We start from the raw sequence: 23,133 nt of genomic DNA, 5'->3' as shown, positions 1-23,133 counted from the left end.
TAAATAGATGATTGAAATATGGTATTTTTTTGTAACGCCCCAATTTTCGGGAATTCTGTGAATGTTGGCATAGGTTTAATTATGTTAGTGGCCTCTAGAAAGCCCAAACTTAAGATAGAACCCGACAATTTTAGTTAATTTTTGTTCCATAAGAAAAAGGGGGTGAAATTATGAAATAGGACCTATGTGAAAATGTTTGAAAATGCTATAGGCTAAATTGAAGTGGCCAAATAAATAGGAGTGCAAAATAGGAGGGTTTGCATGACAAACCTCCCATTTTACATGAAGTGGCCAGCCATCATGTTGTTGTAGACAAAATGTACACTTGATATCCATAATTTATGGTACAAATTGATAATAGGTTAGGTAAATGTTCAATGATAATAGGTTAGGTAAATGTTCAATGATAATAGGTTAGGTAAATGTTCCATGATAATGTGTTAGGTAAATGTTTCATGATAATGGGTTAGGTAAATGTTTCATGATAAGAATTTCATGTCTTTTGTATTAAAAAATTAAATGGATGAAATATGAAATTTTATTAAAAGAAAAAGGGGTGAAAAGAACAAAGTTTTGTCCATCTTTGTTCATCATAGCTGAAAGTTAGAGAAGAGAAAGGAGAGGAGAAAGCTCTTGAGTATTCGGTCATTAGGAGGAGGAAAATTGAAGGTAAGTTCTTGGTACCTTGCTTCTATTTTGAGGTTCATGAGTTCTTCTTGATTCTACCTTAACTCTTGAAGTATATTTTGATTTTTAGTTGTGTTGTGAGCATTTAGTCATGAATTAAAATGAAGGAAATGGTTGTTGTTTCATGTTCTTTTGATGAAAAATGGAAGATAGGTGAAGTTGAGCCAAACAAATGAGCATGCATGTGCCTTAGATGCTAAAGGAAAAAAATCGGCTAACATGTTCGCTTTAAAATGATGAAATGAAGATTATACTTAAGTAAAATCATAGATATGTGATGATTGATTGGTGATATACATGTTTAAATAACAAGCATGCAAGTTAGGTGTGAAAGAGTGATTTGGTAATAAATCTGCTTGGGACAGCAGCAGTAACGTGACTTTGGAAAATCACCATAAATTGTGGGAGATGAATTAGAAGCTGAATAAGTTATGTAATTAAAGCTTATTGAGTCTAGTTTCTAATGAAATAAACAATAACATATTTTGAATTCTGTACAATGAGAAATTTGATTTGTAATGAAGAGTGGTCAGATTAGTCAAACAGTGAAACATGGGAAACTTTGATAAAAATCTGGTATTGATTGGCTAAACCAAAAATTCTGAAAATTTTATGGATAGAAGATATATGAGTCTATTTTCAGGGAAAATTAATGGCAATTGATTTGGAGTTTCGTAGCTCCAGTTATAAATGATTTAGTGACTATTGCTCAGGAAGACAGCTTGCAGTGAAATTACGATTATGTGGTAAACATTGACAAAAAATTGTTAATGAGTTGCTTATTGATTTCTTATAAGCTTACTATGATCTGTAGGTGTGGTTGGCCGAATATTGTAAGGGGTTAATACGTAGTTCGTATTTGAATAGTTAGATTAACGTGTTCGTAATCCAATTGTAGGCAGTTCGTGTGTGGATCTTGTCAGCATATCGTCGCAAACAGGTGTGTAACTGACACCCTCTCATAGACTAGATTGGCAAAAGCCGAAAAGCCGAAATGCCGAAAAGTCGGTATTTTGGGAATTTGCGAGTGTGCGAATGCTTGTAAGATAGTTGGGTTTGTATATTTGGTAATCTAAAGTAATAAACTGCAGTACGCGCGATTTCGTACATTTTGATAATTTGGGCTTAATGGGCCAAAGATCGGGTTCATGGGCCAACGGGCCCAATTTAGTAAGTATGTGCGGTAAGTGTTCTGATAGTACGTAAATAGTTAGGATATGCATGAAAACCCTAAAAGTAGCTAAATTACTATAATACCCCTATGTATGGAAAATTACTGTTATACCCCTAGGTGCAAAATTACCGTTATACCCCTAGGGTTAATTTTGACTGAAAAGCATGACGATCTGATTCTGTATGATGTATGCCATGATTATATATCTGTTGCATGGGGACATGGGTTATATTATGGAGGAAGCGTTCTGGTGGCTATGCCACAAATATCCGATCCGTAGCTCGCCACATATATCTGCTTTTGGTGGCTCGCCATGATTATTCATGTCTGGTGACTCTGTCACATTATTCGCTCTGCAGCCATGCTGCAAATTCGTGGTGTGTAGCGGTTGGGTGGGTCGAGTTGTCTCCCCACGGTGTAAGGTTGGTACGGGGTGTATACGGTTGGATATGGTTGGGTTTCGCATAAACATGTAATATCTGCTACGCTCGCTATGGGCCTATGGGTTTTGTTCTGAATTCTGTTCTGGGCTAAGGCCAACTTATTCTATTTCTGTGGTTTGAGCTGATTTAGACTATGGTTAGGTTATTTTACACACTGAGTTTCCCCAAACTCACCCTTTTTATTTTCATCCACGCAGGTAATCCCCAACCATAGTGGGCTTGGAGCTGTGAGGGAATTCGGAGTGGCCACCCGTTCTAAAAGTTTGATTTTCTTCTGGTGAATTGGACATCCTTTTATTTACGTTTGAAGTTTTGGGTTTTTAAATGTAATAAGGCCGCTTAATTATTTTTGATGGTTTTAATATGTATTACTAAGATAGGTATTACTTATTTTAAATGTTGAAATTGGATAGCTTTAGGGCGCGTTTTCAAAAACAACAATTGATTTCAAAATAACACGACAACAAGCAAAGCTTCCGCAATGAAAGTATTTTCCAAAATTAATTACTTTTCCTAAAAATGACTTAATCAAATCGGTTTCCTAGAAATATCCATGACGTTAAGGTGTGGCAATGGCGGTATGCATGTCTAGGATTGGATCCGAAGGAGCTTGGTACTTAGCGATCCGATGGAATCACCACCTCTTTTCCGGTTTCCTACCTGGTGCACAACTTCCATTCACTTTAACCCTTAATGAATTAATCTTTTGAACATCAAGTACGATTTTCTGGACTTAGAATGGAATTTTTTTTTTACGTTTTTATGTGGCATGCCGGATCTGGCCATAACTTCTGGGCCGGGTTTGGGGTGTTACATTTTTGGTTTAGTTTTGGACTGTTTAAATGGAAAATATTGGATGTTGAAGTGGCATTTTCATGCATGCAAGAACTTTGAAGAATCAAAGTTATTTATTCAATGTTTTAACATGAAATTTTTGGGTATTGTTGGAAAGTTTGTGTATGTTGAATGAACCCTTGTATGCATGTTTTTGGATGGTTTTAAGTGCAGTTGTTATAATTCAATTATGCACCAATGTGTTTTAAGTGATATTGTAACAACCCAATTTCGGAGAAATCGAAACAGTGGTTTTGGGACCACAAATTCGGGTCGAAAATAAAATTTATTTTTATTTTATTACATGGTTTGTAATATGATAGACATGTCATGTGAAAATTTTGATAAGAAAATTTTACCGATTATGTGCTTAATTGCGAGAAGGACTAAATCGCATAAAATGCAAAAGTTGAATTCTAGTAGCTATAAGGATTAAATAACTATGGAATTCAAAAATAAAGGTCCTTATATGGTAATTAGACCATTAAAGAAAGTATGTAGATATTTTAGTATGACTCATCCATGAAAAAATAAAAAAAGGCTAAGGACTAAATTGGAAAGATGAAAAGTTATTAAATGAAAAATTAATTAAATGAAAAAGAAAACAATTTCATATCATCTTCCCCAAATATTTTCATGGAAACCCTAGGAGAGAGGAAGAAGACTTATCAAGCTTATTTGGTTATGTAATCAAGCCCCGTTTTTAGTAATTTTTATATTTTTGTAACTGAGATAGTCTAAGCTATCTATTTAAGGGATCAATTTGAGAAGTTATCAAAGTATGAAAAATGGGTCATGGATGTATATGCTGAAAATTAGAAATTTATGGTAGAAAATGAAAGGTTGTTGATAGATAAACAACTTTTACAAAGTGATTTTTGATGAAAACATGATTTAGGGACTAAAATGTGAAGTTGTGAAATTTGATGAAAAATTCTGAATTTTTGTGAATATATGTGCTGGAATTTTTGTAATGGGATTTTGGTTAGGCTTGGAATAGGTAGTAAATTGCACAAATTTTATTTTCTGAGCCTAGGGACGAAATGGGAATTTATGGAAAAGTTAGGGGCAAAATGGTAATTTTGCCTAGGATGAAAATTAAGTCCACTTGAATGTGAAATATGGTAAATTGATGTTAAATTTACTCGTATAGATCCGGATAGACCAAATTTGGAGCTAGAATGAGGAAAGAGGAAAATGTCGGATTAGTAGATTTTACGTACACGAACATTGTCGAGGTAAGTTCGTATAACTACATTGTGTTTATTTACATGCTTGTATCGATTGTGTTTATTCAAATTGTATAAATTTCATAAATATATGTAATGATTACATATCCGATCAAACCCGATAAATAAAAATGTTTAAATTAAATGATAATGCCAGATAGATGATAAAGGATAAAATATGAGAATGTTACTTATATGCTTGAAATGAACGTGGAATGTGTTTATTTGAATTATATGAATGTTTTGGATGTATGAAATAATCACATGCCCGATAATTCTTGAGAAAAATGTTTAAATACCGGTTTAATAAAATGGAAAATCGATGGATATGTGATTTCCCAAAATGGATGAGGTCCTGCATTTGTTGCTGACGGGATTTAACTTGGAGAAGTAATCCTACTGACCTCATTTATGGAAGGATTTATCTGAGACGGGTAATCCTGATATAAGTCCTCCCGAGCACATGTTATGTATTGGATTTATCCCAGACGGGTAATCCAGATCAAGCTCTTTAGAGCATATGTCATAAAAAGGATTTAGCCTGAACTGGTAATCTTGTTGTTTATATGTGTGGCTCGAGAGTGTACTATCTGAAATAGTACCTTATGGGTACTATTAAATATGAATTGACGGATCCTGATTTGTACACCTTGAGTGTACTACCTGTGTAACCATCGATATTTCAGATAAATTCAATGGGTAAAAATCTTGACATGAGAAATATGAATAAGAAATGAGTTATTACATTTATTTGTCTGAAATACAAGAAAATGATGATACATGACAAAATGATATATTAAAACATGAGATGATGATAATTTTACATGGACTTTATTTGATAAATATATGTTCATTCTTGATTATAGACTTATACACCTTAAGTGTACTAATCGCGACCTTGATATTTTGAATGATGTAAGTAAAGTTCTGACTTGAAATGATCTAAAATCGAAATGAACTATTATGAAATTATACTTGAAATAATGAGATGAATTATGCATGTTGAATGAATACATGTTGTAGAAAGCATATGTGCTTCGAAACTTGGTTGTTGTTGAGCCCATATATATTTTGATGTTATTATGGAATATAAACAAGGACGATAAGAATGTATGTAGGGCTTGAGGTCAAATTGATTGATTATGCCTTACATAGTTGCCTTGAAATAGAATGAATTGTAACTTAAGTACCATGTTATACAAACTTACTAAGCATTTTATGCTTACTTAGTTTTATTTCCCTGTTTTAGAGTAAATCAGAAGCTCGTTGGATTGGAAGCTTGGTAGAGATCACTCACATTATCCATCGGCCCATGTCGGTACAATATGGTAAAGCAATTATGGTTACAATGGCATGTATAAGATATATTGGCCATATTGGCATATAAATGTAAATGATGCTTGTACCCTAGCCATTGGAATGGCTAGTAATGAGTTGTTTTGATATACTTGTAATGTCAAACTATGGTAGCTACATATATGTTAAGTAGTTGATCAAAATATGTTTAACACATGTATTGAAACAAGGTAAGATGGTAAAGATGTATGCATGTTGAATGATGGAAATTACTTAATTTGAATGCTTGGAATGGTTGGATTGTACTTGGTATGTTTTGGTGTAGGAAAATGGTGAATTTAGGTGACAAATGAGGCTAGGAAATGACTTTATTTTGTCCACACGGGTAGACACACGGGCGTTTGTCTAGGCTGTGACACACGGCTGAGAAAATGGGTGTGTAGTTAGGCCGTGTGTCCCCTGCACCTTAATTTTGAGAAACAGAATGCTCAGAATTGAACACACAGGAGTATGTCTCAGCCGTGTGTGCTACATGGCCTAGAACATGGGCGTGTGTCTTGGCCGTGTGAAACTTGCATCTAATTTCAAATTGAATTAATTAATCACATGGCTTAGCACACGGACGTGTGGCATGGCCGTGTACACAAGTTAGAGAGTTACACGGGGTCAGACACGGCCTGCAGCACGGGCATGTCCCAGGGTCACACGGGCGTGTCCTTTGTACCACACAGGTGTGTGAGCCCTGCACCTTTGAAAATTTTTGAAATTTCGCAAAAAATTCTTAGAGGTTCCTATTAAGTCCCGACTCGATTCTAATGCTCGTATTGGACCTCGAGGGTCCATTTAAGGGACGTTACGAATGATTTCGGAATTTGAATAGTAACTTGCATGATTTATCTGTAAAATGTGATTGAATGTTCCAGTAATGCTTTGCAACCCTATTCCGACGGACATGGGTTAGGGGTGTTACAGTTGTTGTTTTAAAAAGGTTTTAAAGTAGCCCAATTTGGCATCACATGGGCGACCACACGGCCGTGTAAGATACACTAGTCGAGGCATGATTGTATGACATGATAGTTTGACTACTGAATAATGAACAATTAATTCCACATGGGCACAGTGAGTTACACGGCCTGGGCATATGGTCGTGTGACCCCTATTTGCAAAATTCTTCATACTTTTGAAAAGTTTACAGTTAAGTCCTTATTTGTACTCAGGTTAACTTAAGAGCTTTCATAAGCTCAAATAAGACTTAAATTTAGTTTTATACCATAATATTTGAATGGATTATTTAAAGAATTTATTTATGTTTTAACTGATCCGTAACTTTGAAAATGTTGCAAAATAGTCTTAATTAAAATCTAAGTTGATATTAAGGCATACGTAAGCTTGTATAAGGCTCGAGAAAAGCTAATTTGATGATTATGCCTTGAATTGACTATCATTGTGTGACTCATGTTTTATTTGAATCTTAATTGTGTATTTATGAAATATTTCTTATTTAATTGAAATAAGGATTATGAATTATTTTTTATTGTTTAATTGAATATTTAAAGCTAGAATTACATGTGATTGGTTCGTTAATTGTTGTAACATCCTATAGCTCGAGTCTGGCAACTAGACTGTGTGAGCAGTGTTATAGTTTTTTTGTAATTGATATCTTTTTTCTGAGTGTACCCCTTTGCTACAATTCTGGCACTATAAGTTTCAAAGTTTCACTTATAATTATAAAATTATTTAATCATGAAGTCATTCTACTATAGTATTATGACTGAGCCCTCCTTAATTACGCACCATTACGAAATTTACTTAATTAGTGCTCGTCCAATGAACTTGTCATAAGTGTGTTACCGTCATAGTATATCCTTAATCTCTTTGGGATAAATCTATTCTCTCAATATGATCTTATTTTACCTTACGATAACCATTACATCTTCCTTAATGAAAAGTCAATTACTATCAAAAAGTAATCAAATCATTTATCACAAAGACAAATGACATGTGGCCACGTGTACTTTTCTTCTATCATGTAATGTTAATGAAATTATATCATTTACTCATTAGTTGGGTTATGAATTCCACTATTGTGAATGATGCTACATACTACAAAAGGCGTATATCTAACGCACCAGCTTTCGATTCCTTATTTATTTGAACTCAGGCTTTTACTTACATTAGAGTATACAAGTTATGCATACATAGTCCATCATCCACTCAGGATTATGGTATGCCACACTATAAATGTGAAAAGTGAATAAATCCATAAATTGGTCTAGGATTTATTCTTCTAGGGTCCTGTCCAATGTATTCTCAGTTCAGTCAGTCAAATTTATGTCTATATCTTTTGAGAGTTATTCGCTCTGATGCTCAAGACAAAGTATCTCTCTAATTGGACTTGATAGATGACATATTAATTTTTCAATATATTTGCTTATTTTTTATTAGACTAAAGACATGTTCAGGTTTATATACTAATATAAGTTGTCTTTTTGTATTACGATCCAACTACGTAATATCACTTAATATTAGTTAAATGTTTAGATAACCTGTGAGCCAATATTTGCTTCTATTTTGCTTTGTGTACAAAATCATTGAGGATAATATGTAAAGGGTATAAATGTAAATAATGGATATTTTTATTAAACCAATATTTTCGATAAATACAAGTATACAAAACAAATATACTACACTTAGGACACTAGATTCAATAGTCTCTTACTTGCCCTAGTGAAGTAGATGTGCCTAATTTTGCATTCCAATGGCCTCTACATGTTTCTCAAAACTCCTAGCTACTAGAGTTTTGGTAAACAAGTCTGCAAGGTTGTCCTCTGATGTAACTTTGACTACATCCACTATTTCATCTGCTACTGCCTCCCTTATGATGCGATACTTTCTATCAATGTGCTTCATCTTCTTGTGGTTTTTGACTTCCTTAGTGTTAGCTATTTTCGCATTGTGATCAAAATACAGTGTGATAGCTTTTTTCATACTAGGAAGGAATTTATGATTCGTAAGGAACTTTTGAAGCCATATTTCTTCTTTTGTTGCCTCAGAAGCAACTACATATTCGACTTCTATAGTGGAGTCAGTAGTAGAACTTTGCTTGATACTTCTTTAGACCTATCACCTAGGACAAAAAAACATATCCCAATGTCAATTTTCTTAAATATTGGCATGTTTGGAAGTCATAATCGGTATAACCGATAGGAGTAGATCTCCCTCGGAATAGACAAACATATATATGCTTAAGCTTGCTAGTGACTTGGACTAGGATTCACTTGATATCGACTCACCAACCCTACTACAAAACAAATATTTGGACATCTGCATAACATAGAATACATGGGACTTCTTATTGTTAAAGCATAAAGAACTTTTATCATGTATTATTTTTCTTATACTGTCTTAGGATAATCTTTCAAAGAATGATGAAAACTCGATACAGAAGGTTGTGTTCCCTTCTTTGAATCGATCATTGCATAACATTCCAATATCTTGTCTATGTATGAAGCTTGTGATAAAGCTATCACTTTGTTCTTTAGATCCTTTAGGATTTGATTGCCTAAAACAAAGTTAGCATCTTCCAAGTCTTTAGTTAAACTACTGGTTCAACCACAGTTTAACTAACGATAATGTTCCTATATCATTTACAATGAGTAGAATATCATCGATATATAGAATGAGTAAGAAAATATTTCTATCCTTAATATGTTTTTCAACATAGGGTTCATAAATATTTTGTTCAAATCCAAATGTTTTGATCGCTTGATCAAATCTTTAATTCTATGAATGGGATGTTTGCTTAAGTCCATATATAGATCTAAGCAGTTTGCAAGCTATATGCTCATCTCTTTTAGTTATATATCTTATGGGTTGCATAATATAAATACTCTTTTCAATATACTTGTTCAAGAATGTTGTCTTGACATCCATTTTCTAGATTTCGTAATCAAGAGATGACATAATGGATAAGAATATATGGATTGACTAGATCATGGAAACCAAAGAGAAAGTTTCTTCATAATTGATACCTTCTTTCTGAATATACCATTTTGCTACATATCTGGCCTTATAAGTTTTCATTTTTCCATCTGTATTGCTTTTGTTCTTGTAGATATATTTATACTTTACAGGTTTTATCCTTTTTTGCAAGTCTACTAGTTCCCACACTTAATTGGATTTCATAGAATCCATCTCAATTTTCATATCTATTTCTTAAAGCTTGGAATCAGTACTCTGCATCACATCATCAAATGTGAGTAGGTCATCATTTTCCTATTCGAAAAATTTAGTGTTTAAAGCACTTCTGCTAGACTAGAAGAACTAGGGCCTATGAGAGACCCTCCCACTACGATGAACCCCTTATACTGTTGACCATTTGTACGTCTACTATTAGGAGTTGACTTTGAAACCATTATTGTAGGGTTTTGTGTATTTCCTAAAATTTCCTTGAGTACTTCTTTATTTCAAGGTTTAAATTTGTTCATATAACTCTCATCAAAGAAGGTAGCATAAGTCAACACTATAATTGTTTGCTCTTTTGGGTTATGAAACAAACCATCTTTTGTTCCTTTAAGATACCCCACAAACATGCACAATTTTGTCCATGAATATAACTTTTTCGCATCTTTATCTAATACATGGGCTAGGCATCCCCAAATCCTTAAATGTTTTAGGCTTGGCTTATTGTTGTGCTACAATTTGTATGAAGTTTTAGGAAAAGGAAGATTTGAGATAATCGTTGATTAATTACTTAGGCATGGGAAGCTACCTAATGATCCAAAGAACAAAACAAAAGTCAAACATCAAGCTCTTGAATTTATTTAATTTAAAGGTACATTTTATCAAAATTCATTTGATGGAGTCTTTCTTTCGTGTCTGTGAGAAAATTAAGCACCACAAGCCTTAGATAAAGCTTACTCTAGAGTATGTGGTGCATATTAGTCAAGATCCAAGTTGCACTTTCAAATAAAAAGGATGGGGTACTACTGGCCCACGATGGTAAAAGACTGCATGGACTACACTAGGAAATGTCAAGCTTGTTAGTTTCATGCTAACTTCATCCATCAACTACCTGAGTCATTACATCCAACAATCACATATTGACCATTTGATGCTAGGGGACTTGACTTGGTGAGGCCATTATTGAAAATTTCAATGGGACACATGTATATACTTGTTGGGATAAATTACTTTTCAAAATAGACAACTTATTGAGAAATGAAGAAAGAAATTGTGGCAAACTTCATCAAAACAAACATCATCCATTATTATGGTGTTCCACTATGCGTTATTATTGATATATGAAACAATTTGACATAAACAAGTTGTGTGCCCAATTTAGTTTCAAACAATACCACTCTTTGATGTACAATGCTCTAGTTAAAGGCAAAAGCTATCAATAAGACTCTGTGCAATCTTCTTAAGAAGCTTTGTGGGCCTAGAAAACTACATATCGTACACTAACTCAAGCCATTCCATATGTATTCATTTATGGTGTCAAAGTTGTTTTACCACTTGAGTGAAAAATTTCATCATTGAGATTACAATTCATAAAATTCTTTCAAGTGAAGATAATGTGCACCTACTACTTGAAGGATTGGAGGCACTATATGAGAAAAGATTAGAAGCAAAAAAATATTTGGAATGCTACCAAGCTTGATTACTCAAGGCCCTTAACAAAAAAGTGAAGTTGCGACCTTTTGAAGTTCAGGACTTACTTCTTATTATGAATGGGTAAGAAGTTTGTGTCAAAATAGGACGGGCCATATGTCATTCACGAAGTCTATACCAATGGTGCATATCAAATCTTTAATCAAGATGGTGCCAAATTTGGACCAATCAATAGCAAATTTCCAGGCTACTATCCGTGAAGATTTTCACTGCTAAGCATGAGTTTAAACTGCACAAAGAAAAGAAAGCAAAAGAAAAGCTAATTACATGGTTTTTGTACTTGGTTTAGCCTAACTCAAACAAAAAAATCCTTTACTTGAAAGATTATTCTTCATATCATATCTTTTCATGTAAAGTATTTTTTAGAAGTTAAATTTCTTTTGAGGTTTATTTGTAGTTGATATGGCTCATTCATGTAACACTTCCAAGATGATATGTGGAGAAAAAATATCATTCATTCCAAATTTGAATACAAAGTAAAGTTCTCAAAATTTCCTCTATCAAAAAAAAAAAATAGTCAAGGTTTCCACTTAAAAAAAAACTTCAGGTCTCCTTGAAAAGCTTCTGACATGTTTTGCAACAAATCCAAGCTTTGTACTTCATCTTCATTCCAGTTTGACTATAGAGAGTTAATGCTTGAAACCGCTTTTTGCTCCAATGACAGAAATTCCTAAAGCCAAATCTTCTCTGAATTGCAATGTAATGACATAATGTGATCGTTTCTTAATCAATAAGTTTAGGGCACACTTGATCTTCAATCATCATAATACTTCGCAGTGTAGGGGTGGGTCTACCTTGGTCTTCATGTTTGGTACATGATCCACTTCTCACCATCTAGAGGTTGTGAAAAGTTGAATGAATTTCCTACCATTTGGATGCTTCAAAGACTGACCGAATCTTCTCACAAGCTAGATGTTTCAAAGGGTTGATTGAACTTCCCACCATTTGGATGCTTCAAAGGTAGACTAAATCTTCCCACGATCTTGATGCTATTAAAGATTGATTTGACTTTTCACCATCTTGGTGCTTTGAATTGTTGAGCGAGTCATCCCACCATCTTGATGTTGCAAAGGGTTAAAAAAATATCTCCACTATCTAAATACATCAAAAGAGAACTAAATTTTACCATCTCAAATATTAAATCTTACAAAATTTGGGATGAACCTTATTTGGTTACCATAAGAAATGAATATGCTATCCTTCGCCATCTTGGTGCCTCAAAATTTGGATGGATCATCTTTGGTGCCCATGAGCTATCTTTCACCATGTTGACTCCTCTAAGTTTAGATTGAATCTTCCTTGATGTGCATCCTCCACTATCATGAAGTGTCTAAGTCTAGGACGGATCATCTTTAGTGTTCATAAGCTACCTCAAAACTTGAACGAATCATTATTGGTGTGAATAGCTTTTATCACCTCAATGTCTATAAGTTTGAAAAGGATCTTCCCTGCATGCGAGCTATGCCTCATCATCTTAATGTCACTAAGCTTAAGATGGATTATGAAATCACCAAATGTCTATTAACGTGTGCTTGGGAAAGCAAGAATAATTGTAAAAAAAATATAATTTTGAATTGTAATTACACTCTCTTATAATGAGAACAAAGTATACTTGCCTAAAAACCTTTGACTAATAGAGTATAATTACATCTGGAAAAAAATTAAAAAAAATAAAAATTTGAAGTCATGATGGCTAATTACCTAGTATTGTTTTTCTTTACATTCTCAACGAAGCAAGTAATAGGATACTTCAATTACACTCAATTTAATAGGACATAAAATAAAACGATTATCCAAAACAACCACATATGTATAACTACAAACAATTACACCTAAACCCAATTATAATCATCTTTTTATCACTACAGGAAATTAGGACTTTAGCGGCGTTTGGACAAAAAACGTTGCGAAGGTTATACATTAGTGGTGCTAGCAGAAAAATGCCTCAATAAATAAAGAAATAGCAGCATTTATGAGAAAAATGCCACAAAAGATTAGCAATAGTGGCATTTTTTGTCTAAACGCCGTGAATATGTATTATTTTTTGCGAACCGGTGCCGTTTTGTTAGCCCCGGCATGCCTTGCTCTTTTTCCCAAAATCAGTTCCTCTCCCCAAAATCCCTAAGTAATTTTCCTAGAACCTGTTCAGAGGAAGTTACGGTTTCTACCAAAAAAAGAAAGCGTAAACAAGCAGCTTCAGGTATTATTTCTTTTTCTTCGGTTTTTTTTTGAAAAAATAATTGACTACTATATTGAATACTCATGAGAAACTTTTTTCGTGTGTGTGCTTGATTGGAATGTAGAAGCAGTAGAAGGATTTAATGTCTTTAAGAATTCAAAAAAAAAAACACTAGTTATAAGCGAAGATAACAAAATAGACGAGGGAGAAGATAATCTTTCTAAAGAAAAGAAGAAAATAAACCTAAAATTGGAGGTTTGCTTATGAAAAATCATGCATAATTTGCTTATTTTGTGCACTATATTTGTTGTAATTTTCTTATTTTGTTGATGAGATTAGGTAGATTTGATTTTGCAGAAACAATATAATATTCATGTTTCTGGGAATAATGTTGTGTCTCCACTGAAGAGTTTCGCGGACTTAAGCTTAGTGTATGTGTTCCATTATGAAGTGTTTTTAACTTAGTTGACATTTGACTCTGCCTTTGGTTGCTATGAGTTAAGCTGTTCCTCAAAGGGATAAATATCAAATTTGCATATGAACATTGCTCCAATATTCTGTTTGATACATGAGTTTTGATTTAGTGCAATTATGCATGTGAAACTTGAATTGTGGTTCATATGTATGCATGAAGCTTAGATTTTGATTTAAATGTACACATTTAAAGAAATGAATATTGTTAGTGATTTGTAAAATGGTGTTAATTCGATAATATTGTTAGTGATTTGTAAAAATTGAATCAAATAAATATTTTTTTTACATAAAATTGCACAAAATCAAAATTCATGTATGGCATTGCACATTAGGTTTGTTCAAAGGTGGCAACTACAGCAGCAACATGCATGCAACCATGCAATCATGCACGAGCATACAAGTGACTGAGCATCACAGCTGAAGCATGCTATTGTCCAAGGAGTAATTCGATTGGCATGTCCATGTAACGGTTGACTTTTGTTGTTCCAATATAACCTTTTGTATTTGCTAAGGTTTAGTTAGATACTTAGCTGTTTTAGTAGCTGTTTAGGAAGTCATTATGCTAATTTAACAGGTTATTTACTTGCACAAGCAAGCTTTGTTTTTTACCAATGTAATCCATCTACTTATGTACATGTAATTTTGAACTTTTCAAGTAATGAGAGTTGCCAACTTGTTCTCTCAATTTGTTCATCCGATTTTTCTTCTGTTTTGAGCTTTCAAACACAATATTTCTTTGCTTGTTTCATTGATCATTTGATTGAAACTTAACACATACTTCATCAGGGATTATTGCTTTGTTGCTCTAGCTTCAACAAGAGCTTCATATTTCATCCGGATAACTTTGTTTTATTTTTCATCCTGTGAAAAATTCCAGCAAATGGTATCAAAGCCAGTTGTCTTTGAGGGCCTTGGTGTGCACAAATTTATGGTTAACTCGTGTTTGAAAGAAAGAAGCAGGAGCTGTTGTTGTTGGCTTGTTTTTTAGTTGCTGTAAGTATGAGCTTCTCACCACCACCACCCCCTGTTTTTACTGGTGAAAACTACAATATCTGGGCTGTGAAAATGAGGACATACTTGCAGGCACATGACCTGTGGAATGTGATCCAAAATGACACTGAGCCACCTCCTTTGAGAGCAAACCCGACCATTGCTCAAATCAGGCAGTATAATAAAGACTGTGCAAAGAAGTACAAGGCCATGTCATGCCTTCAAAGTGGAGTTTCAGATGTGATATTCACAAGAATAATGGCCTATGACAATCCAAAGCAATCATGGGACAAACTCAAGGAGGAGTTTCAAGGATCAAAGAAGACTAGGCAACAACAACTAATAAACTTGAGAAGGGACTTCGAGAATCTGAGGATGAAGGAGTCAGAGACTGTCAAGCAGTACGCTGACAGGATCATGGCCACAGTCAACAATATAAGACTACTTGGGGATGATTTTAGTGACCAGAGGGTAGTTGAAAAAGTCATAACAACCCTGTTAGAGAAGTATGAATCAAAGATCTCTTCCTTGGAGGACTCGAGGGACCTATCAACTATTCCCTTGACAGACTTGATAAATGCTCTCTATGAACAAGAGAAAAGAAGAGCAAACAGAATGGAGGAGTATTCTGAGGGAGCTTTTCAGGCCAGAGGCAGAGAAGGCTCAAACTCGAGCTCAAGTTTCAAAGGCAAGAAGCCTTGGACAGAAAGAAAGGACAAGGGCAAGAAAGAAGCTACCAAAAGAAAGTTTCCACCTTGTGCTCATTGCAAGAAGACCACTCGCCTTTAAAAATACTGTTGGTACAGGCCTGACATTCAGTGTAGAGGCTGTAAACAACTTGGACACATTGAAAAAGTCTACAAAAATAAGCCAAAACCACGGCTACACCATCAGAATCAAGCTCAAACTGCTGAAGATGTTGAAGCACAAGAAGAGCATGTCTTAACAGCTTCTTGTTTTGCAAGCTCGAGCAAGGTTAGAAAGATGTGGCTGATTGATAATGGATATAAACATCACATGGCTTCAAACAGAAGCATGTTCAAGGAACTTGACACCACCTTTGTGTCCAAAGTCAAAATAGGGAATGGTGAACTCATAGAGGCTAAAGGCAAAAGCAAGGCTGTGATTGGCACAAAGTCAGGTAACAAAACCATCTCTGAGGTTCTTTATGTACTTGACATTGACCAAAATTTGCTCAGTGTTGGTCAGTTATTGGAGAAGGGGTATTCTCTCATTTTTGAAGGCAAGGTTTGTGTGATCAAAGATGCTGTTGACTAGGTGTTAGCAACAGTAGCCATGAATGATCGAAGCTTCACTTTAGATGTGAATCAGCTAGAACCAAAGACATATGTGGCTCAAGCTAATGAATCAAGTTTGTGGCATAGGAGGCTGGGCCATGTGAACTACAAGTCACTTGTCCTGCTACAGAAAATGAGCTTGGTAGAAGACATATCCTGGATTGAACCAAAGAAGGATGTGTGTGAAGTGTGTCAACTTGATAAGCAGGCCAGACTGCCCTTTCCAGTCAACAAAGCTTGGAGAGCTCAAGAGAGGCTCCAGCTGGTCTATACTGACATCTGTGGACCTATGAAAACCACCTCCCTGAATGGCAACAAGTACTTTGCACTGTTCATTGATGATTGCAGCAGATTCTGCTGGGTAAGCTTTCTAAAGCAAAAGTCAAATGTTGCTGACTTCTTTTGTAAGTTCAAAGCATTGGCTGAGAACCAAGCCAGTTGCAAGCTGAAATGCTTAAGGTCAAATAATGGAACGAAGTATGTGTCTCAAAGGTTCCAAAAGATATGTGATGATGCTGGAATTCAACACCAACTAACAACCATCTACACATCACAACAAAATGGTGTTCGTGAGAGGAAAAACATAACAGTTCTTGATATGGCCAAGTGTCTTTTGTTTGAGGCTGAAATGCGTAACAACTTTTGGGCTGAGGCAGTAAACACATCTGTTTACTTGCTGAACAGACTGCCAACTAATGCAGTGAGGGGTAAAACACCCTTTGAAGCCTGGTTTGGACAAAAACCAATAGTGTCACACTTGAAGGTATTTGGTTGTTTGTGCTATGCATTGGTTCCAGCAGAGAAAAGGACTAAGCTTGAAAAAAGGTCCATGCCAAGGGTGTTTGTAGGCTACAGCAGTGTGAAGAAGGGTTATAGGATCATTGATCCATCAACCAAGAAGATCATTGTAAGTAGGGATGTAAAGTTTAATGAAGAAGGGTACTGGAAATGGGATGGAACTGATGCAAGCCTGCTTGAGGAAGACCAGAATAATCGACTGCAACTGCTTTGAGGCCGAAGTCGATCTGTGAAGATGATTATGATGATGCACCTATTTGAGGCACTAGAACACTGGCAGACATCTATGAAAGGTGTGCCATGACCATAGTTGAGCTATCCTGCTATGCTGAAGCTGCAAAAGAGAATTGCTAGCAAGAGGCTATGGAAGCTGAATTAAGAATAATTCAGAAAAATGACACACGGAAGTTGGTCAATAGGCCTACAAAGAGAAAGGTTATTTGTGTCAAGTGGGTGTTCAGGATGAAGAACAATGCGGATGGGTCACTGAACAAGCACAAGGCCAGGTTGCTTGTGAAAGGTTACAGTCAGCAGCAAGGGGTCGATTTCTTTGAAACCTTTGCACCTGTTGCAAGGTTGGACACCATAAGGCTGTTATTTTCCCTAGCAGCTCAAAAACAGTGGAAAGTGCACCAATTAGATGTGAAATCAACATTTTTAAATAGATTTCTCAAAGAAGAAATCTTCATTGAGCAGCCTGAAGGATTTGAGGTCTCTGGTGAGGAACATAAGGTCTATAGGCTCAAGAAGGCCTTGTATGGTCTAAAACAGGATTTAAGGGCGTGGTATGATAGAATCGATACTTACTTATCAAGGCTCGGGTTCAAAAAGAGCATAAGTGAGCCTACTATTTATGTCAAGAAAGCTGGAGAGGAGACACTGCTGATTGTGTCATTGTATGTTGATGACTTGCTGGTCACTGGCAGCAAAGACAAGTTGATTGAAGACTTCAAGAAGCAAATGCAAGACATTTTTAAGATGACTGATCTTGGCTTGATGACATACTTTCTTGGCATGGAGGTAAATCAGAAAGAACAAGGGATTTTTATAAGCCAGCAAGCCTTAGCACTGAAAGTTCTAAGCAAATTCAGCATGTCAAAGTGCAAGCCTGTTAGCACACCTGTTGCACTAGGAGAGAAGCTGTCAAGCACAAGTGAATATGATCGAGTTGATGAAAAGGGGTACAGAAGTTTGGTTGGTTGTCTACTCTACCTGACAGCAACAATGCCAGATATCCTGTATGCTGTTAGCGTACTTTCGAGGTTCATGCACTGCTGCAATGTTGCACATTTTAAAGCAACAAAAAGGGTCCTAAGATATGTCAAAGGGACATTGAATTTTGGTCTGAAGTTTGGAAGAGCAGAGGAGCTGAAACTTGTTGGTTATTCGGACAGTGACTGGGCTGGCTCAGTTGATGATATGAAGAGCACATCAGGCTACTTCTTTAGTCTAGGCTCAAGTGTTTTTAGTTGGAGTTCAAAGAAGCAACAAACAGTGGCTCAATCCACTGCTAAGGCTGAGTATATTGCAGCTGCTACTGCTGTTAACCAAGCCATTTGGCTTAGAAAGCTACTGGATGACTTGAATGCAAATCAGATGGAAGCAACTGAGATTAAGGTTGATAACCAGTCTACTGTTGCCATTTCCAAGAACCCTGTATTCCATGGTAAAACGAAGCATTTCAAGATCAGATATTACTTTGTGAGAGAGGCAGAATTGGCCAAGGAAATTTGCTTGGTACATTGTTGTTCGAGGGATCAACTTGCTGATGTTTTGACCAAGCCATTGGCTGCTACAAGGTTCGAGTGTCTGAGGAAGGAAATTGGAGTTAGCTACTTAGTAGCCAAGGAGGAGTGTTCAAAGGTGGCAACTACAGCAGCAACATGCATGCAACCATGCAATCATGCACGAGCATGCAGGTGACTGAGCATCACAGTTGAAGCATTCTATTGTCCAATGAATAATTCGATTGGCATGTCCTTTGACAGTTGACTTTTGTTGTTTCAATGTAACCTTTTGTATTTGCTAAGGTTTAGTTAGATACTTAGCTATTTTAGTAGCTGTTTAGGAAGTCATTATGCTCATTTAACAGGTTATTTACTTGCACAAGCAAGCTTTGTTTTTTACCAATGTAATCCATCTACTTATGTACATGTAATTTTGAACTTTTCAAGTAATAAGAGTTGTCAACTTGTTCTTTCAATTTGTTCATCCGATTTTGCTTCTGTTTTGAGCTTTCAAACACAATATTTCTTTGCTTGTTTCATTGATCATTTGATTGAAACTTAACACATATTTCATCCGGGATTATTGCTTTGTTGCTCTAGCTTCAACAAGAGCTTCATATTTCATCCGGATAACTTTGTTTTGTTTTTCATCCTGTAAAAAATTCCAACAAGGTTGAAGCTCATGTATAGTAATTCTAACAAGGTTGAAATTCATGTATAGTTTTGATCTTTATCCATTTTCTTAAATTTATCCTTTATTTCTTAAATTTTGTTTCTCTGCAGATATGGATGTGAGTCTTATTTATTGCACAATTTTGCTAAACTTGGATTTAAAGAGCCAACACCAATTCAACGACAGGCTATTCCGGTTCTTCTATCCGTATTTTCTTTTATTTAACTCCTACTGCTTTCTTTTCTATCATCTTTAATGTTCTTTTATGGGAAATTAGGTTATTAAGTGAAAGGATCAGTATTTGGTTGTTTTTGCTTTATATAGATTTGCTATAGTTTCTCATAAACTGAAAATTTAAATGATGTATTACCGTCGTTTGTGCAAGGGTCGAGAATGCTTTGCTTGTGCCCCAACTGGGTCCGAAAAACCTTGGCTTTTGTATCACCTATGCTTATGAAACTCAAGGTATCTTTCTTTTGGATACCTGATAATTAACCATTTTTCGGAAAAAACTACTGTCATGTTTTCTGATTAGCTTTCTTCATATATCAGCATGCATCGACTGAAGGTTTGAGAGCTGTTATACTGTGTCCTACTCGTGAGCTAGCTGCTTAGACGACCAGAGAGTGTAAAAAACTTGCAGGAGGAAATAAATTTTATATAAAATTGTTGACTAAAAAGCTCATAAGAAGCGCGGATTTGACAAAGCTGCGTTGTCATATACTTATATCCACGCCACTTCGCTTGAGTTCAGCTATCAAGAAAAGGAAACTTGATTTGAGCAGGTTTGGCGCTTATAATCGTCTTTATGGATACAATTAGTTTCTCATCTTAGATTGTAGAGAGACCAATAGGATGAGTATGTAGTTAAGTAGATGCTAAAAGCTCTTTCGACTATTGGATTAGTTCTGGTTTATTCTAAGCAATTTATTTGAATGCTTTTAATGCACCCATGATTATGAGAAAACTATGATTAGAACATTTTGTTTTAATCCGAATGGTTAGAACAATTTACGAATGTTTCAGGGTTGATATTGTTAAAAGGTAAAAAAGGTTCATAGTTGAACATTGCTTTCTTTATACAATTTCCTTTTCTTTCTTCAGGGTTGAATATCTTGTCCTGGATGAGTCCGACAAACTGTTTGAGCTTGGCTTGATAAAGCAGATTGATTCTGTGGTTAAAGCATGTTCTAATCCTTCGATTATACGCTCATTATTTAGTGCTACTTTACCTGATTCTGTTGAGGAACTTGCACACCCATAATGCATAATGCTGTTCGCGTTATTATTGGCAGAAAGTAAGTATGAGATTATAATTTTTCAGTAGTAAAGATATATAATTTTTGACACGCTTCTTTTTGTTATTTTATCCAGGAATACGGCTTCTGAATCTGTTAATCAAAAGTTAGTTTTTGCCGGAACTGAAGAAGGGAAACTACTTGCACTTCGCCAAAGTTTTCGGGAGGTATGCTCATTATACGAATGCTAAGAAAGCTTGTTTCTCTTGCAACTATTATTGTTTGAGAAAGAAACATTTTGTGTTATTTTGATGTTATATATCACATAGACAATCCATCTTATTTACCCTTCGAAATTGTGTTTGGTTTTCTAGTTGATAGAGGTTTAGGATATGATTGTAAAGGAATCGTGTTCTTTTCTCTCGTTATCCATGTAGGTTTTTTTTATCTCGATTATGTCTTAACCATATTCTTGTGTTTATCTTCTAAAATGCTTGACAGTAGAGATTGAATCCTCCGGTTTTGATCTTTGTACAAAGCAAAGAACGCGCAAAGGAACTGTATGAAGAGCTGAAATTCGATAATATTAGAGTTGGTGTCATCCATTCAGACTTATCTGAAACACAGGTAAAGGATTATTTCTATGCTTATTAACGAAGCTGCACCAACAAAAGAATTCCAAGTACAATCGAAGATGTTTCACCTTCACATAATATATGGCTAGGTGCTCGTTGTAGTGCATAATCGAAAAGTATAACCTTATGTTTGCCTTTCTGAATGGTTATTTTCTTCATCCTGATATCTTATAATTGAATGCAGCGTGAAAATGTTGTTAATGACTTCCGAGCTGGCAAAACGTGGGTTTTGATCGCCACCGATGTCATTGCCCGTGGTATGGACTTCAAAGGTGTCAACTCTGTGATTAATTATGATTTTCCCGATTCTACTGCTGCGTACATTCACCGAATCGGTATGTTGCAGAACTTGCTTCTTTTTAAACAGATGGAAGTACCATGTCTTTATTTATTCGTGTGGTTACTGAAACTGAAGTTTAATTAATCTCTCAAATAGGTCTGTCCGGCAGGGCAGGGAGGACCGGAGAAGCTATTACTTTCTACACAGAAGATGATGTTCCGTTTTTGCGTAACATAGCTAATGTGATGGCAGCATCCGGCTGCGAGGTTCCGTCCTGGATCATGGCTTTGTGTAAGCTAAGGTGGAACAAGCATCGGCCCAAAAGAGAGTCGATTTTAACCATACCAGATGTTGCAGAAGAGTAAACAAATTGCTGGGAACGAACTATTTGCACCGGATTCTTGCTCTTAAATTTCCTGTAGAGTTTTTTACTTCATAACTTGTCTGATTGGATTTTTATCCTTGAGGTAACAAGTGCAACGAAGATTAATTATCCCGGCACTGGAACCTCAATGGGGACCAAAACGGCAATTAGACTTAGTAAATCTTCAAATTTTTGATGAAACAGGAAATTGATGGCTGTAGGTTTTGGGGTCAATGTTCCTATAATTATTGCTTCCCTTTTATTTAATCTATATTGAAATTAATATATATTATAAGTACGTACATTTAAAGAATACGAATTTATTACAATTTATATTAAAATGAATAATAAATTTTATATAAATATATAATGTCTTGAATTATGACATGTGAAAACAAAATATTAGTATTTATAAAGTTTGGAAAGATATAATTATTATTGTTTAAAATGTGGTTATAGAAGTGTTAAAATAAACCAAAATCAAGCACAAATTTTAGTCTCTAGTACGATTTATTTTTATTTAGATATTATGTTTGGATTAAATATGGATATATTTGGTTTATCAATTTCATCGTGATGATTGATTATAATTCTTTACATTGATATTGGTTATCTTTATTTAGGTATATTGATTATAATTGTAGTAGTGATTGGGGTGTAACTAAGTCGAGTTCTTTGGTAAACTTGAGTTTCAGGTTCTATTTGAAATTTGGGGTGCGATATTCTATTCAAGCTCAACTCGTACATTAATTTCTAAGCTTGAGATTGACTTGAGGCATAATCAAATTTATTAAATTCATTTATCAATTTTCATACTCAAGTGTAAGCTTATTTGTTTTCTTATTGTGAGGATATTTTAATCGTTTGTTTTCTTATTGTGAGAATATTTTAACAATATAACTTTTGAATATAATATATTTTGTTATTTCATTTATTAATTTAGATCAATTACATATTTCTTTCGTTGGATTTGAAGTATAATTTAGATTTGCAATTTTTGGTTGGATTGATGTTATAAGAAATTATGTTGACAATTCGGGTTTTATATGAATGAAAATGGGTTGGTAAAAATCTGTTAAAGTTAGTGGCATTTGTGGGAGAAGCGTAGTTAAAGGCCATGTTTTTTAGCGGCGTTTGTGGA

At 35.0% G+C, this 23,133-nt stretch overlaps 1 protein-coding gene and 1 long non-coding RNA gene across 2 annotated transcripts; both read left to right on the top strand.

Annotated features, from left to right (window-relative positions):
• Positions 1 to 527: 527 nt before the first annotated feature.
• Positions 528 to 2,791, top strand: LOC128295358 (uncharacterized). The gene is made up of 3 exons (XR_008285751.1): positions 528 to 669; positions 1,586 to 1,627; positions 2,502 to 2,791. It is a non-coding gene; the product is annotated as an uncharacterized LOC128295358 (long non-coding RNA).
• Positions 2,792 to 13,412: 10,621 nt separating this feature from the next.
• LOC108479954 (DEAD-box ATP-dependent RNA helicase 57) lies at positions 13,413 to 22,336 on the top strand. Its single transcript, XM_053030994.1, is given in 13 exon segments — positions 13,413 to 13,536; positions 13,640 to 13,770; positions 13,855 to 13,946; positions 19,586 to 19,682; positions 19,861 to 19,894; positions 19,897 to 19,940; positions 20,028 to 20,260; positions 20,580 to 20,731; positions 20,734 to 20,773; positions 20,850 to 20,940; positions 21,218 to 21,340; positions 21,533 to 21,683; positions 21,785 to 22,336. Coding segments are annotated over 13 exon segments (1,521 nt in total). The 3' UTR covers positions 21,994 to 22,336.
• The last annotated feature ends 797 nt before the right edge of the window (positions 22,337 to 23,133 follow it).

This window comes from Gossypium arboreum, chromosome 7, assembly GCF_025698485.1.
Source record: "Gossypium arboreum isolate Shixiya-1 chromosome 7, ASM2569848v2, whole genome shotgun sequence".
NCBI classification, from domain to species: Eukaryota; Viridiplantae; Streptophyta; class Magnoliopsida; order Malvales; family Malvaceae; genus Gossypium; species Gossypium arboreum.
The sequence above is the reverse complement of the archived record's forward strand: the minus strand, read 5'-3'. Positions and strand labels throughout refer to the sequence as shown.